Source organism: Amphiura filiformis, chromosome 18 (genome assembly GCF_039555335.1).
Source record: "Amphiura filiformis chromosome 18, Afil_fr2py, whole genome shotgun sequence".
NCBI classification, from domain to species: Eukaryota; Metazoa; Echinodermata; class Ophiuroidea; order Amphilepidida; family Amphiuridae; genus Amphiura; species Amphiura filiformis.
In genome coordinates, this window is record NC_092645.1 from 43,404,012 (window position 1) to 43,420,762 (window position 16,751).

The 16,751-nt window shown below is 35.9% G+C and overlaps 1 protein-coding gene across 1 annotated transcript; it reads right to left on the reverse strand.

The window, feature by feature from the left end:
- Positions 1-9: 9 nt before the first annotated feature.
- Positions 10-10,692, reverse strand: LOC140139176 (uncharacterized). Its single transcript, XM_072160956.1, has 6 exons — positions 10,264-10,692; positions 6,724-6,880; positions 2,056-2,231; positions 1,676-1,783; positions 466-574; positions 10-89 (listed from the first exon to the last, which is right to left on the reverse strand). The coding sequence occupies exons 1-6, from the start codon at positions 10,441-10,443 to the stop codon at positions 10-12; spliced, it is 810 nt and encodes a 269-aa protein (XP_072017057.1). The 5' UTR covers positions 10,444-10,692.
- Positions 10,693-16,751: the final 6,059 nt, after the last annotated feature.

The window sequence follows — 16,751 nt, forward strand, 5'->3', positions numbered from 1 at the left end:
AGCCTCCACTCACGGCAGAATGTAATACTGTGTTATTCTCATTGTCCTTAAATGGAATTGGTCTGCACGAGTACAGCCTAACTTCTCACCTGTATGGGAATATATATGAATTTAATAAACAGATAAATAACGAAAGAGAGAATGAACGAATCGAGATGTCTAGCATGTGTGGACACGATTAGAAGAAGAAGAATCATGCTTTTGATATTGACTATAAACCTGCGCATAAATGCCACTTTAAAACAATTGCATCACACACATTTCAATGGACAATCTGTACGTATGAACCGCACGTATGAATAAAGTCAAACTTTTCACACCTAGTACCTCGCCAAAGCTTTATTATAATGATTTGTTACAAACAAAATGGATATTTCTTTCTATGTTCAATATCCTTGACTCTATGTATTCAATATAGTGTAAAATGGATCAAGGTTGTATATTTTTTTGTGTGGAGTGTTTTACCCTCTGATAGTAGAATTTCCAAGACTTTTGTGGAGCCGTTTGCAGCGGCACGATGCACTGGGTACACACCATGATCATCACGTATACATAGCTTGACCTGAAGCTCCAACTGTCGGGAAAGACGAATTTTAGCATTTATTCAAATTAGTTCAATAACTATGCAAATATGCAAATTAGAGAGCGGCTATACAATATAATACATACTTTTACCATGGTTCAAGGCAAAGTATGCAAAATAAAAGTACCCTGAACATTTATACATTGATTTTGAGCAAAATATTGGCAACAAATTACATATTAATGAGCCTTGTTAGTCATAAGTGATACATCAAATCCTGTCCATAAAAATGAACAAAAATTGCACACAGGAATATTTCAAACACACTGGTCAGTAACCAAACAGTTGTCCGACTGACACAACAGCAAAATGCACTGACGTGGAACAGCTTCCTGGACCACATTCACAGCCCAATAATTGGCACCCAACACAAGAAATCTGTGAGTAAATGGAATAGTGTGGAACAAGACCCGTTTCTTGAAGAAAGTGTGTGAAAAGCAGAAGTAACCTCGTTCCACACTATTCCATTTACTCTTTGGAAATAATCACCTGTGAGTTGTGTAAGGATCTTGAACGCATTCTCCCCCTTTTTTTGCTGGGTTCCAATTATTCGCCTGTGAATGTGGTCCCGGAAGCTGTTCTGTGTCAGTGCATTTTACTGTTGTGTCAGTTGGACAACTGCTTGGTTACTGACAGGTGTTTAGAGTAGAGTATTGAAGTAATCCTGTGTGTAATTTTTGTTCATTTTTATGGGCAGGATTTTAAGATATGTCCTTGTGAAAAATTATAAGTTTCTTTTTGAGGCCAGTTTATCTTATTGTTTTAATAATAATCAATGATTATCGTGGAAACCCTATATCCGATTTGCTTCAAATAAAAGGCATGCTGATCAGTATACTTTGTCTACTCTATTAAAATCGGTTTAATTTAATTTTCCTAATTTCCAGAAAATGCCTCATATTCCACAGACTGAGTGGAGGCTAGACTCGCTGTGCTTGGAAATCTTGGAACTATCTGTGTACTTGGGTGTATCGAGGTGGAAACTGCATAGATGCATTTATAAGAGAATCGTTTTTTAGCCAAATCTTTTCATAATTATGTTATTGTAAACAAAATTCCATACTTAAAGATTGAATAACACACTTGACTTACTAATTTCTTGGCTGCTGTGTCGCTGTCTCTAGCTGCACAGAAGTGAATAGGTGTCATACCATGGTCACCAGGCACATTTGGATCAAAATCTTTGTAACTTGCCAAAACCTACGTAAATATCAAGAAAGTGCAATTATAGGTAGAGATTAGCTACTGTTTTAACTACAAAACTACTTTATAAAGATTCGATGGCTCCGAAAAGAGCCCTTTAAGAAAAGAGCCTTATTTGTGTTATGAAAGATTGGTAGCTTAGGAGTCTTTCAAAGAAGGTTACCCTGGCCTACTGAAAAATCGCCTATCCCAATGTTTGTTATGACTTGTTCTAAACTGAAAGCCACACATCCTAAGGAACATACATTTAGTTTCCCACCAGGACCTACCTCAAGCATTTCAGGCTTATTCCAATCACATGCAGCATGTATCAGATTCATATTAGCATGATTTAAGATCGTCATATCGGCTCCAGCATCTAGTAAGATACGGAGAGCTTCAGGTTGGTTACCATATATAGCCCAATGAGATGGTGTGTTGTCATTAACGTCTTTGACGTCAATTACTGAGTGAAGAAAGCAGATAACATGACAAGGGGCTGAATTATGAATCCATAAATTTCCCCCACACCCCTCTCGGCCTGCCAAAATATCTTTGCCCCTCCCCCTGCACATGCCATATTTTTAGAAACCCAAATTGCAACGGTCTATATAAATGATGCCAGCAGAGCGACCAAGAAATTTTGCATCATATTAGAACCCTTTAAGGGCTGGGGTATGAACGTTTGGACAGTATTTATTTTGGGACATTAGAGCACATCAGACATATCGAATTGCATTCTGAATACGAATAATGTCATTCTGATATCAAATAATTTTGATTTTTTGAAATTCGCAATTTAATACACATTTTATGGCAAATCATTAAAATTGATATTTTTGATATTTAACAGTACTTGAAGTAAACTTTATAAATCTGATGATTTATACTTAAAGTGTATGTAGGTGGGATGAAAAAGCCGACGATCAATTGAAAATTTTGACCTTTCGTATTGAAGATATGGATTTTTTTTCCCAAAACACCCAAAAAAAATAGGTCTTTTGGGAAAAAATCCATATCTTCAATATGAAAGGTCAAAATTTTCAATTGACCGTCGGCTTTTCCTCCCTGCTACATACACTTTAAGAATATATCATTAGATTTATATAATTTACTTCGAGGACTGTTATATATCAAAATTTGAAAAATATCAAATTTTTATAATTTGTCATAAAATTTGTATTATATTGTGATTTTCAAAAATGAAAATTATTTGATATCAGAAAGACATGCTTCGTATTCAGAATGCAATTTGATAGGTCTGAGGTGTTCTCATGTCCCACAAAAAATACTGTCGAAACGCAATAAACGCTCATTTTAGATCCTTAAAGCGTTGTATTAAAAAGGTGCCCAATAAAGGTGTGCTGAAAATCGATTTCCCCCCTCCCCGTTTTAACGTGACAAATGAAAATTGCTTGCCTAACACCTTTCGGCTTGCCAAAAAATCTTTCTTGGGGCAGGGCTCATAATTATTGCACCGCCCCTAAGGTATGAAGAAGTAATTTTGAATATAATTTGGAGCTGAAAAGGCAGTGACGTACCGTGACCGCTCCTACTCCGGGGGGCTGAAGAAAATTCCCCAACAGCCCGAAAAGGTTGACCCAATTTTTTTTTCGGGGTTTGAAAAGTGAAGAGCAAAAAAAAAAACATTTTTGGTACTTTTTCAAATTCTTCCGCCCTTTTTTCTTTACTAATTCTTTTTGCTGCCCCTTCGTTTTGGCCGCCCCTGTATTTGCCGCCCCTTCTTCTTCCGCCGCCCCTTCGTTTTGGCCGCCCCCTGCTTTTACCCCGGGGGGCTCGCGCACCCAAAGCCCCCCACCCCAAAAAAAAAAAAAAAAAAAATACGCGCATGAAAGGTATTATTAGAACCGAACAATATTGAAAATTTGAGGCATTTATTTATGCAGGAGGAATACGATTTTTTCCAGGAATACGATTAGTTTGATTGTGTTTTCAACGGGTGTTTATAAACCGAGGATTGAAAACCGAGGATCGAAAAACGAGGATCGGAAAACGAGGCTGTGGTAAAATACATAGACAAGAATCCTCGTTTTCTAATCCTCGGTATATAACCTTATATATAGGTTTTCCAATCCTCGTTTTTCGATCCTCGGTTTCAATCCTCGGTTTATAAACACCCTGTTTTCAACAACAAAAGAAAATGGAGAAGCACACATTTTAAATTTGATTGAACGCGCGAGGGATTATGTCAAATTCGTCAATTTCCCCAGTGTAAAAAATATTAATTGGCCCCTATTATTGGGGGAACATACTGAATAATGTTGCCTTTGTTAAGGGGTGGGGTATGAACGTTTGGACAGTATTTATTGTGGGACATTAGAGCACATCAGACATATCGAATTGCATTCTGAATACGAAGAATGTCCTTCTGATTTCAAATAATTTGGATTTTTTGAAATTCGCAATGTAATACACATTTTATGGCAAATGATTAAAAATTGATATTTTTGATATTTAACAGTACTCGATGTAAACTTTATGAGGTCTTTTGGGGGGGGAAAAATCAATCTTCAATATGAAAGGTCAAAATTTTCAATTGATCGTCGGCTTTTCCTCCCAGCTACATACACTTTAAGAATATGTCATTCGATTTATAAAATTTACTTCGAGGACTGTTATATATCAAAAAATGTGAAAAATATCAAATTTTAATAATTTGTCATAAAATTTGTATTATCTCGTGAATTTCAAAAAATGAAAATTATTTGATATCAGAAAGACATTCTTCGTATTCAGAATGCAATTCGATATGTCTGATGTGCTCTCATGTCCCACAACAAATACTGTCCAAACGCTCAAAACGCTCATTCCAAATCCCTGAAGGTGTTTGCATAATTGTCCATTGTTGTTTGAAAGAACAGTAATAAAATACAAAGCAATTCGCTTAGTAATCGTAATTTATTGCCTCTAAGCCTCAAAGTTATGCATGGTCGGCTGGTCGCTTGCGATTATATTGACTTATACATGTACACTAGGTTTTTCTGATTTTCCTCCTCTTCATTTCCTAAAACGTGTTTTCATAATCTCATGTAAAGTCATACATCAACTATATAACAAATGTAAAAGCACGTTGTCACTGTATGCTCCGATGTTGAAATCTATATAAAAGATTTTAATTTTTAATAGGTTATCAATCATTGCATAAGTAAGCTAACTATACCGTCATAAGGTCAGTTTTAAGCAGGTGGTGGTCGCATTGCATTCTCTAAATTTAGTAAATTTTCGTAATTGAATGATTATTTTGAAATTTTAAAACGCTTGAAATATCACAAACAAATAGGCCTATGTTGATGAATAATATAAATACAAGCTAAAACCGTTGGGGTTCGATAATGAACCCCACAAAACTAACCGACTATATTGGAAAATGACATAAGGCCGGGCGGTTTCACAAGTTGCCGGCTCGATCATGTCATCCGCCGCCTGTTTTAAGTGCCAACACGAGCTATATTATTTGACGTTATGCGCAATTTGTAATGATTATACTCTCCACAACCGGCAGTGCTTACAAATCGACCTCAAATGCATGTTATTTGGACATGTCTGAAAATGCAACCTGCCATTAATGTAATCGGTCGTGATTGATGAAAATGGGGTTTTTTTTTAATCTGTTAAGGTCTTTTTCCATGGTTATGTGATCTGTTTCGGATGTTCATACAACCTGGACAGATATGATAATTCCTTTGATCTGAATAAAAAAAGGCTCGAGCAAATATTGTACATTACAAAAGGATTTTCAAGACGCAAGTCTTACAGAATGCATTTCTTGAAAGAGGCAAATGTTTGTAGAAATGGTTGTGCCAGCTTAACGTAGACCGGGCATGGGGGAGTGCCAGTCGTAACGCTTCTACTATTATGATTATTATAACTTATGGGAAGATATCAGTTAAAGGAAACAAACATGCACCCAAACAAACAGACCCTGACGCCCCCTCAAATCAACAATCCAACCAAATGGTCTCGGACGAAGAGCATTTCATATAAAAACAACATGGCTACACATGGTTATCCAATGTAATTCTTGATCTCACCTGGGTCAGTAAGGTGATTATAAGGCTATATATCAACCTGTCACCTCAGTGAAAAAACCTCACATTCAAATTTTAAAGTGAAAGTGAAATTTTGTTTAACGCAGAAGTAACGTAATGTGGTATTCCAGTGGAAATCCATACACCCTCTGTGAAAGACACGTCCTTAATCTCCCACACAGAGGATGTAGAGTTCAAATTTAGTCACCCATTCAATAAACCCATTTGAAATTCTCACTCCCTTTGTGGACGTTTAAGGTCATGGCTTCCAAAAGCTTCTGTAGGGGTATGGATTTCATATGGAATAGAAAAATGCTATCAGGGGCACGGCCTCAGACTCATAATCGGAGGTTTACGGGTTCGAACCCGGTGTTGTTGTGCCCTTGTTGTGCCCTTGTGCCCTTAGAGAAGGCTGTTTACCTCTATCGGCTCTCTCCACCCAGGTGTATAAATGGGTACGGGCTTGTGTTGCGCTGGGATGGTAAACATACAGGGTGTCCCCCAAAAATAAGGCCCCTCATTGCGCCCTCTTTTTCTCCTATTTCTGAAAAGTTGAGTGAAAAACGGGCACATTTCTTTAAAAGAGCATATCTTCAAAAGTTGTGAGCCGATTGATATAATTGTTTTGGTTTATTAAAGCTAACGACTCAAAGTTTCTTTACATACCAAAATATATTTGATCAACTTTTTTAAAATAGGAGAAAAAGAGGGCGCAATGAGGGGCCTCTTTTCTGGGACACCCTGTACTTGTTGTGCGGGAAGAGTAGCGGACTCCCACAACAACATTATTCACGGAGTCGACTTGCCCAAAATCTCTTCAAAAGATAGATGGGCACTTCGGCCTGTAAAAATACATGTATGACCTTTATCTTAGCCCAATGCATTGGAACAAATAGCTGATGTACTTACTTGCACCATCGTCGATAAGATATTCCAGGATGTCAGTACGTCCTTTCTTAGCAGCGACATGCATCAATGTTGCACCATGTATATCAACAGAATGAATAATATTCGGATCAGATTTGACTTGGCGAATCAGTTCCTCCAATGGCCACTTGATCATGCACTGTAAGAAAACATGAACATAATAATAGGTACAAAAAGAAGCCAATAGATTTTCAACGTATATTTATTTGTCTACAAAGTTTTCCATTTACGCTCCCTATTCACAGGGTGGGGGCATGCAGACATATTACTATCTACAACTGGCACAGTAGGTAACTACTGTGATGTGCCCTGAATAATTTATTTGATCATTTAATTTTGTTTAAAATTTAAAGCTATTTCATGAGAAATGGGAGCCCCTTTCGAAGTACATGCAAGATTTGTGTGTTATCATGGTTATGGCATGAGGAATAATATTGCAGTCGAGATTTATTTATTTTTTGGGAATTCCCCACACTTTCAAGAATGTTCACTGTATTACAGACGATGGAAAATGTCTGTGTCTATAAAAAGATTTTTGATTCTATATTATATTGATTTTAGGGGGACGTCAACCCTTATAAAAATTAATCTTTGTTATTATAACATAATAAAATAACTTTTTTGTGATATGTTCCTATATTTTACATGCAGGCCTATTAGGCGACGAAAAACGAAAACCCTGTTCTACGGGCCCGACCGACCCAGATTTTGAACAAATTGGGGAAAAAATTTTCCTGTACAAATGAATGCCGACACAAATTTCGGAAATTTCAGGAACATTTTTTTTTGTATTTTCTCAAATTGCAAATTATTTACAGATTTTGGTGATTTTTGGGTCATTTTCAAAAAAAAAAAAAAAAAAAAAAAAAGCCGACCGACCGATCCTACTTGAAAGCTCCGTTAGCCCGTAGAACATGTTTTCTTTTTTTCGTCGCCTTATGTACATATTGTTCCAAGATTGTAGTTTAATAGCTCTAATGGTATTGAAGTTATAAAAACTAAACATGCATCGCATTATTTCATAGAACATTGCATAATGCATGCCCTGTCATAATGTTGAGTTGTGTTTGAATGCACTACGTACATAAACTCACAAGCCACTTTTACACAATTCGCGAACCACAATATCCCAAGACACACAACATAACCAATTTACTTGTCGCAACGATCCAAGACTAAAAGCACCTTTTGCAACAACTCTTCAGAATGCACAACAAAACACACTGCTGGAAAACATTAGACAATGTTCTTGCATATAAACATGAATGCATACAATCAACGAACTACAATGATTTACAATGTTTACTCATAAGTGCAGTTTTGTCTACGGCAAATTCACCGTGACCCTTTCAGCCATAAACCCGCTTGGTGAAGATTAAACCGAAATATGCAGTACTAAACCATTATATACTGCGCCAATAAAGTATCCTTACACTTGGAAAAAAAATCATAATTTCCAAACTGAACAATATTGGAGTAAATTTGTTTTTTTAATAGATGCACTATCTAATCCTGCACATTATGACACCACATTGAATCCAATGTGACTTCAAGAAGTAAAGTTACAAGCATTTGATTAGACGAAGGTCCCGTTTCAAAAGTGACAAACTGGTCTATTCAAAACGCCACAGACCACAAATCTGGTTTGAGAGTGATGAATGGCTAATTTATGCGTTTGGCTTTAATTTAATACAAAAGGAACAAAAGAAAACTGAAACAAAAGAACTGACAAATAAAATGAAAGTTATGAAAAGTACAGAGAATTAAAACTGAAATAAAAACTGCTTTAAATAACGCTTCATTGAAGAAACTGTGTTGTCTCTTTGTTGCGCTTGTTGGAATCTTTTTTCGCCTTGTATAGGCCAGTTTGTCACTTTTAAAACTGGACCTTCGTCTATTCAATTGCTTGTAACTTTACTTCTTGAGGTCACATTAGATTCAATATGGTGTCATAATGTGCAGGATTAGATAGTGCATCTTTTAAAAATAAAAATTTACCCAAATATTGTTCAGTTTTGAAATTGTGATTATTTTTCCAACTGTAAGGATACTTTATTGGCGCAGTATAGTAATCGATTGTCCAATGCACATTTCTTACCACGTGATAATATTAATCCAACGAGCGATCGGATTGTCCGCTACGGTCGACTAATCCAATCGATAATGACGCTATTGACATGTACGGGTGGAGATCCACTGACTGGGTTTTGGGGATTTTTCACTGGTTTGCTATCATTTACTCATCAAGGCGCTCCACCGACAATAAATCATACTTGATTGACAGAAAGTACTAAATGTGTACCTATTACGTTTTGGTGGCACTCCTCTTCCAAACGCGACCAAGTCAGGGCGGCCCGGTGAAGCAAAATGTGCATTGGATTAACACGGGAGTTTGGATAAGATGGTAGATTTCCTTTCTCATACAAATGCATGCTCCCCCGTTATTAAAGCTTGTACCGGATTAAAAATTCAGATATTTTGAAAAGAATAAGTAATTGAAACATAGAGCAAGTACTAAAATCACTAAATCAGAGCTTTTATACTTTTTGATATATGACGCTAACTAATTCATCTCCTATACCCACAGCACAGCGCTACTAGTACGGGTCAATTACCTATGTGAGTGCCCCTGTGTTGTGTGCATACATGTAGTTAACAACAACTGCATGGTGTTTATCCGGCAGCCTTCTTCTTCTTGATTGTTGTGTTGTACTCAATATTCCAGACGACTGATTTATATCTTGTTTGAAGCTTGCCCAGCGAAGACCACATGCGTAATATATACATCATTTGCGTACAAAATCCTTGCAAAGATGATAATTTTCAAAACGGTGATAGTTTCACCATTTACTTACATGCATTCCACTTACATCATTGACAGATGTGTTGTTTCATAAACCAGACTTTAGCAAGTTAACAGAAGAATGTATTCCCTTTTTAGGAAAGATACGTACTTTAATTTACTCCGAATCTCTTGCGTGCTAGCTGGATAATTGGATGTATATTGAATACGCAAAACAAATATGTCTGGTTCGCAAGTACCTCTTCTTGAAGGCACATAGACTATAATCACATTAAATTGCCCACAACAGAAATACAATCTGCCCGAAATCATTTTTACATTTTGTTATACACTAAGCAAACTAGAAAATCCTTATTCTATTGATTACGCATTCTTCCACATCCACATCAAGTTGGGTTTTTTTCAGTCATCTGGGTTTCCCAAGTAAATAATAGACCTGACTGACTTTGTTAATTATTGTGATTACTTGAGAGTAGATTCACATATTTCATGAAATAGCTTTTTATGTAAACAATTTAATTATTTAGGATACATTACAAAGGCTGTTAAACATCATTCAGTGACTCAGCAGATTACTGAGATCAGATCATAAAGCTGTATATTACTCAATACAGCTCTATGGATCAGACGCAGTACCCTAGTCATCCTACATCTAGAATAACCATCGCAACCAGAATCAGCTATTATACTGGTAACCAAACAAAATAGACGATACTCACCATCAATTTGTGTGTATTCTCTCCCATCTGCGGTGATGCTGGTTTTTCACCTGTCGAAGCATCAGATGCCTTTCTCAAGGATGCTGTATCGGCATTGTTCTCATCAGATGCTACAAGATGACGTTCTTTCCTAGCATTGGATGTGGAAAGGAAACGGACGGCGTACTCTTTGTACTGCATGATGATGTCACCTCGCTTGTTTTGACTGTTTAAGATTACTATAGTTTTCAGCAGAGAACTTCAGCGGTCTGCCAATTTGGCGCAGTTTATGGCGTATAAGTGTGCTTCTGATTGGCTAATTGAATCACGTCATCATCACATCGGCACCTCATTCGCTGGTCAAGCTGTGTAGCAACGCGTGACCTAGTTCTATTTACGCGCTAATCAGACAGAGCAGACGAACACCGCTGAAGTAATTTGCTGAATAGTATAATGTGGTATCTAAGCCTATATAGCACCAGATCTATTGTAACACATGTTGTCCCATCCGAGCGTTGATTTAAATGTTTAAGCTTCTCGCGGAAGACACTGTGAAGGTAAACACAGTGGTTTGCTTTGCGATATTGCAGGTACGTTTTAACACTATAGATTTGAACGTAGCGACGCAACAAATACCAAATGTGCAGATTGAAGGTCATAAGTTAAAACCAGTTGACACAAAATGATAACAAATTATCGTGATTATATGTGTCAGTGATAACTCCGTAGCAGTCACCTGTTGACGATTTACCATTCGAATCGTTGCAATATTTGACACTTCGGTTTGCAATGGATAATCAGAATCTGCATGTTAGGAACGTAAATTATAAAATTAATCAATCAATCGCAACTTCAGTGTTGCTTTCGCGATTACACGACACGATGAGTGCTCAGTCTTGTGAAAGTACTGACATTATTTTCATTATCAAAATCCCAGTCCGTTTACACAATCATCTCCAAATGTGAAATATAGCCAAAGGCTGTAACGTAAAAATGTCGGTTAATTCTCTTCTCATAGCAGTTAATGATGTCGCCATTGCCCACTGCGCATGTTAGTCATGTTAGTCATATCCCCTAATACCAGTCCAATTTAAACGGATACAACGGTTGAATCTCTCAAAATGCCCCTCTTAACATGCAATTTCCAATAATAAGAAATTATTTTAAGCGTGTATCGCATACAGTCGACGATAGGGAAATGAAAAAAAAGTCACTCCTGCTATATCCTATTATCTTTCCACATCCACACCGCGCAAATTGTAGCGTCGATCAATAAAACTGCCAAACAGTAATATTTGAGTAGGGACTTGTGCAATGTGCACTCATTTTTTCATGTTGAATATTATGTTGCTGTGTAAACTTTAAGTCATAAATTGCTACGGCTAACCAATCAGGATCCAAAATCAAAATAACACTGGCTTCTACGCATGCGCCCCATAAAAAACGCCATCAACGCCTGGAGGGTCAATATTAAGCCATCTCCCACAGCCATTTCACAATAATGTTGCCGGCCTGAAATAATGGATTAATTATGTCCTCTTTTGCTCTTAGCGAGATGACATTGCAAAACATTTCAGGTAAAACTCCGTATAGCTCTATTGATATTACTAAATAGAGCGTACTAATAACGTTAATAAGTGAAACGTGTTAATGCTAGTTATGATTTAATGCACGGCGGTTAGAACATTTTTCAACAACTGTTTTAGTGAGTGAGCTAGATTCCCTCAAATTGGAGGTCTGGCACTGCTATCAGTGATAGTTGACATCATGTGATACACGAAAAATATGTGGCGAGGAAAGATTATCAAACTTTCAAATTTCAAACCCATACCAATATATTCCTCTAGTCGGAAGGATTCAGAAAATAATATAGTTTGACCTATCTAAGATGTACCGTTTTTTAGTTATTTCCAGGAGGTTAAAGATCGAATTTTGGCTTTATGGGGATCAAAAACATAAAAATACTCCACGTTTGACCGAATTTGTGTCCAAATGTTCGTTTTGATAAAACAATTCAAATGTTAATATTTAATGTCAAAATCGTTTTATTTTGATGTTTTTGACCCCATGGAGCCAAAAACTTAACCTTTGACCTTTTCGGTAATAACTCAATAAGGAACGATACATCTTACGTATGTCTGTCAAATTTGCCGCAAATACATGTACGCGGAAGTCAATTCGTGCCGAAATTCCTTCCCACAATGCAATAAGCGTTTTGCATAACAATAGATACAGTTTGGAGGTGGATCAATATTCTTTGTTATGCAATACGCATATATTGCATTGTGGGAAGGAATTTCGGCACAAATTGACATCCGGTAGAGAAACCTTAAATCCGCGTATTACCCAATCCCTTAAACTGTAATAGGCATCCAATTTATAAAGACGAACAAAAATTCGTTCAATGTATGATATAATGGCAAATCGTAGATAATTAAGTAATTATGAAAATGATAGAAAGGGCGAACAAAATTCGCAGAAGAGCGACCCAAAACAAAAACATAGCACACGCAATATGCATTAGTATCGTAGCAACAATGCATCAAGAAAATTACAAGCACGCTACTCAGGATGATTAAGGGTTACTTAGTCTGTAAATTAATTTAAGCAATTATTATTTTATTAATTTAATTTGTTTTAATTTGGGCCATGGTGATAGTGAAAAAAATGACTCAAGCGCGTGATATTGAAAATTGATCATAGAAATTCAAAAGATGACGAGGTGTTAGTTTATACCTGTAAAAAGAATACTAATAATTGGTTTTAGTCTAAAATATTTAACGCTGTGGTCTGCAGATAAATTTTCAAATTTTAACCCCAATTTTCACATAACTTGTATTTTGTAACTTGAGTCCTTTTTTCACTGCATTTTTTTATAGTTCTATTTCTGGGCACTGAAGGACTTCTACTACAATTGTCAATTATGCTTATATGAGCAATCTAACTGGAGGTTATTGCCCGAGTTTATTGAACTCTTCTGCATAATTATTATGACCAAAGTCTCTGTATTTTTTTCAAATTAAAAAACAATACAACAGTGATTGGCCTATAAAAACAAGTTTGTTTCCCGTAGCGCGCGCATTTCGTTTTGGCGGCTTATTTTGCGCATTCGAAATTTTTTTTTTTTACTTATATGAAAAAAAACTAACAAAAAAAACCCCGGAAAATCGCGAAATAAAAAAATCACTACTGGAGTAAACATTTGCACATTACACAACAAACAAGTGTGGTGAAAAATTACTGGAGAAAATATCACTCATTTACACAACAAACTAGCATAGTGAAAAACAAAACGGTGTTGCTTGTACCGGGTGTCCCAAAAGTAACTTAACATTGTGAATTTGCCATAACTTCTGTTGGGTTAATAGTGTTGTTACAAAAATGACACAGTATGTAGATAATTCTTTTAGAAATGTTATGATACCAAACATGCCTATGTGGTCATGACCCTTTGGCATGAAATTAACGAATATCTACCGTACCGTAAAACCCACTTTTATAAACGCAAAATAAGTCTTGTCATTTGAGACGTGATAACACGATATAACGTGTTATCGTTTTAAAATCTGTTTTGTTTAATTTTGCTGTGTTTGTTCGATTGTTTGTTTGTTTTCAATGCGTAATCATTTTCTTTTTATCTGGATTTTATATGGAAACTGCTTAAGATCTTTTCTGAGGATTCGATGAACAGTTGTACGCGGTACGTTGTTCTCCATTGGAAGTCGACGTACTGACCGTCTTGGGCTTTTCGCCACCGCTCTTCGATGTTTGTAGCCGATCTTCCTGTTCTTCCACGTCCTGCCCGAGATAGATCACGAACAGATCCAGTTGATAGGAATTTCTGCACTAGTTGCTGGATTGTATTTCGGCTGGGTGCATAATTTACATTAAAATGTTCCTTAAACTTTACTTGAGTGAGTTTGTCCGACTTTGTCTCGGCAAAGAACCATACCATCTGAATCCGTTGATCTATAGGAAATTCATTTTCACTTAACCTGTTTTAAAGTAAAGTTTAATATTGTCAATATATTCTAATTATAATCTAAAACAGCAGTCACGCTTACGCTAGGCCATGTAATCCATGAATGTTCTTACCTAAATGTACCTAAGTGTGCAGTGAGTGAACCAAACAACTCTATTTAATTGTTCATGTAAACACATTGTTCATGTGCTTGAACAAAGAACATTATGAGCTTGCTTTTGTGGGTTTGATACACACATATGCACAGTCGCACAGTAAGGTCAAGGGGTCATCAATAATGTTATTTTTGGTATCAGAATAATTCTAAAAGATCAATCTATGTGAATATGTTCTCCATTTTGGTATGAAGTAGGAAATATTCGAGATATGGCAAATTCACAATGTTAAGTTACTTTTGGGACACGCTGTATATGCAAAACCGGCCCAATTTGCAACGAAAAAGGGTTTTTTTTTCATTTCAAGACATGCATTTAAAAAAAAAGCATTTCGCATTTGACTTTTTACCTGCTGCAGGAAACAAACATGTTTATGGGTTTCAGGGTTTTGTTCGCCTTATCTGCCAGTGTGTAAGTAAAAAATTAAATGCATTGTAAAAGACCTATCAATGTACGTTGATTTGGACAAAACTGGAACATCAATGTTTTTTGTTGTAAGTATCTCTAAAAGACAACAACAGATCCAAAAAAAAGACAAAAAAGGGAATAGGGGGAAAATGCTAATTTGCATCAATCAAAAATGTCCGCTTTCAAACCGGTCGATTCTGGGTAAAACTCATACCAATGTATTCCTCTCATAGGTCTATAGTTTGCGCTATCTCAGACGTAATTCTGGAATTATAGGCACTAAGGTCAAATGTCAAGTTTTGGTCGCCACCATTGCCCACAGGGGTAAAACAGTCAAAATTTCTCTGATTTTAATCAATTTAACAAAGAATAGTTTGCCATATCTCAGGTGTTTTGTAACATCACAAAATAGGACAAGGTTAACATGATTCAATAGGCTTTGACTTTTCTCCCTTTTACCCGGGTAACGAAACACCTAAGGTATGGCAAACTAAATTTTGGTTAAAATGTGTTTTCCCAAGCGGAATAATTTGAGCCCACTTTGATCAAAATCGGAGAATTTTTGATTATTTTACTCCTGTTAGAAAAGAAAAAATAAAACTTCAAATATAATTTCAATTATTGAAAATAAATTGAGCCTAATTCGGTCCATAACAAAAATTTTACGATATTCAGGGTTTGGCAAATCAATTAAATTCAGCATTTATATTTCAGAGAGCAGAAGATTTTAATGTCATCAAGGGATAATTTTACTGCTTTTAGATGCAATATACAACTGATAACTCAAGAAGCAGAAACGATTTGAATACAATTAAAATGGCAACCACTGATATTGATTGATATTGCTTTGACTTTATTAACTTTCACAAATCATAATGGATGATAATTATTAAACAAATTTAAACAACGGCTCCCTAATATAACATTTACAAAGTCGCCTTTAAAGACACTACGTGGTGTGTACACAGACAAATAATTACATAGGGTGTGTAAAAATTTATAAAATTAGCAATGCTATTGTTTGATTGAGTCAATATAAAGATACTTTTTGTGATACAAGTGATAGTAGCTACTTAAGGGGGTACTACACCCATTGCATTTTTTTGCATTTTTTTGCATTTTGTGAAGAAATGAGAAAAAGAAATTGGACAAAGTGGTATGCAAAATGAAGGGCAAATCTTCTCGTTCAATTGGTGGCATCAGTATCAATGACGCGTACATGCTTCTAATGGTATAAGCCAAAAAGTGGTACATCACTGATGTTTTAAATTCAGCTTACTATCAACGGATTTCGTTAAAATTTTGGATATGCGTTGCTAACACATTAGGGAAATAATGTTGATATGTAAAAATGGTGAATAAGTGGTCCCTGATTTCTTTTATGACTTCATGAACTTGGTGCTCCACAACTATCAAAAAACGAACCGGTTAAAATGCTTCTATTTTCAATGTTGAGCTATATTTTGTATTTTGAACTTGCGACACTATTTCACTGAAACTTAATTAAGCCATATGTAACAGGTTATCACAACCACACTACAGCAATGTTGAAAAAGATTGTATTTTTTGTCACCTATACCACCATATTAGGTAGTTTTCTGTAAGCTTCATTTTTGTGATTTTGGTAACTATTTTATATTTATTTGCCCAATCCATCTCAACTAGGCAATCTAAATTGTACTCACCATTTACATCCCAAGGTATTTTAGTATATCCACCTCACACATTTCCATTATATATCCAGTAACAGACAAAATATCAAAATTAATGCCTCATTATGACATGTATGATATCATAGACTATCACATGTATTCAGAATTGATGCCTGAATTTGACCTGAACCAATTGACCTATAACCTGACCTTTGATGACCTTATAGCCTTTTTTAATCTCTTTTCCTAACAACACATTATGGAAGATACATACATGGTGTAGTATTAAATTGTCTATGTGGAAGAGATTAG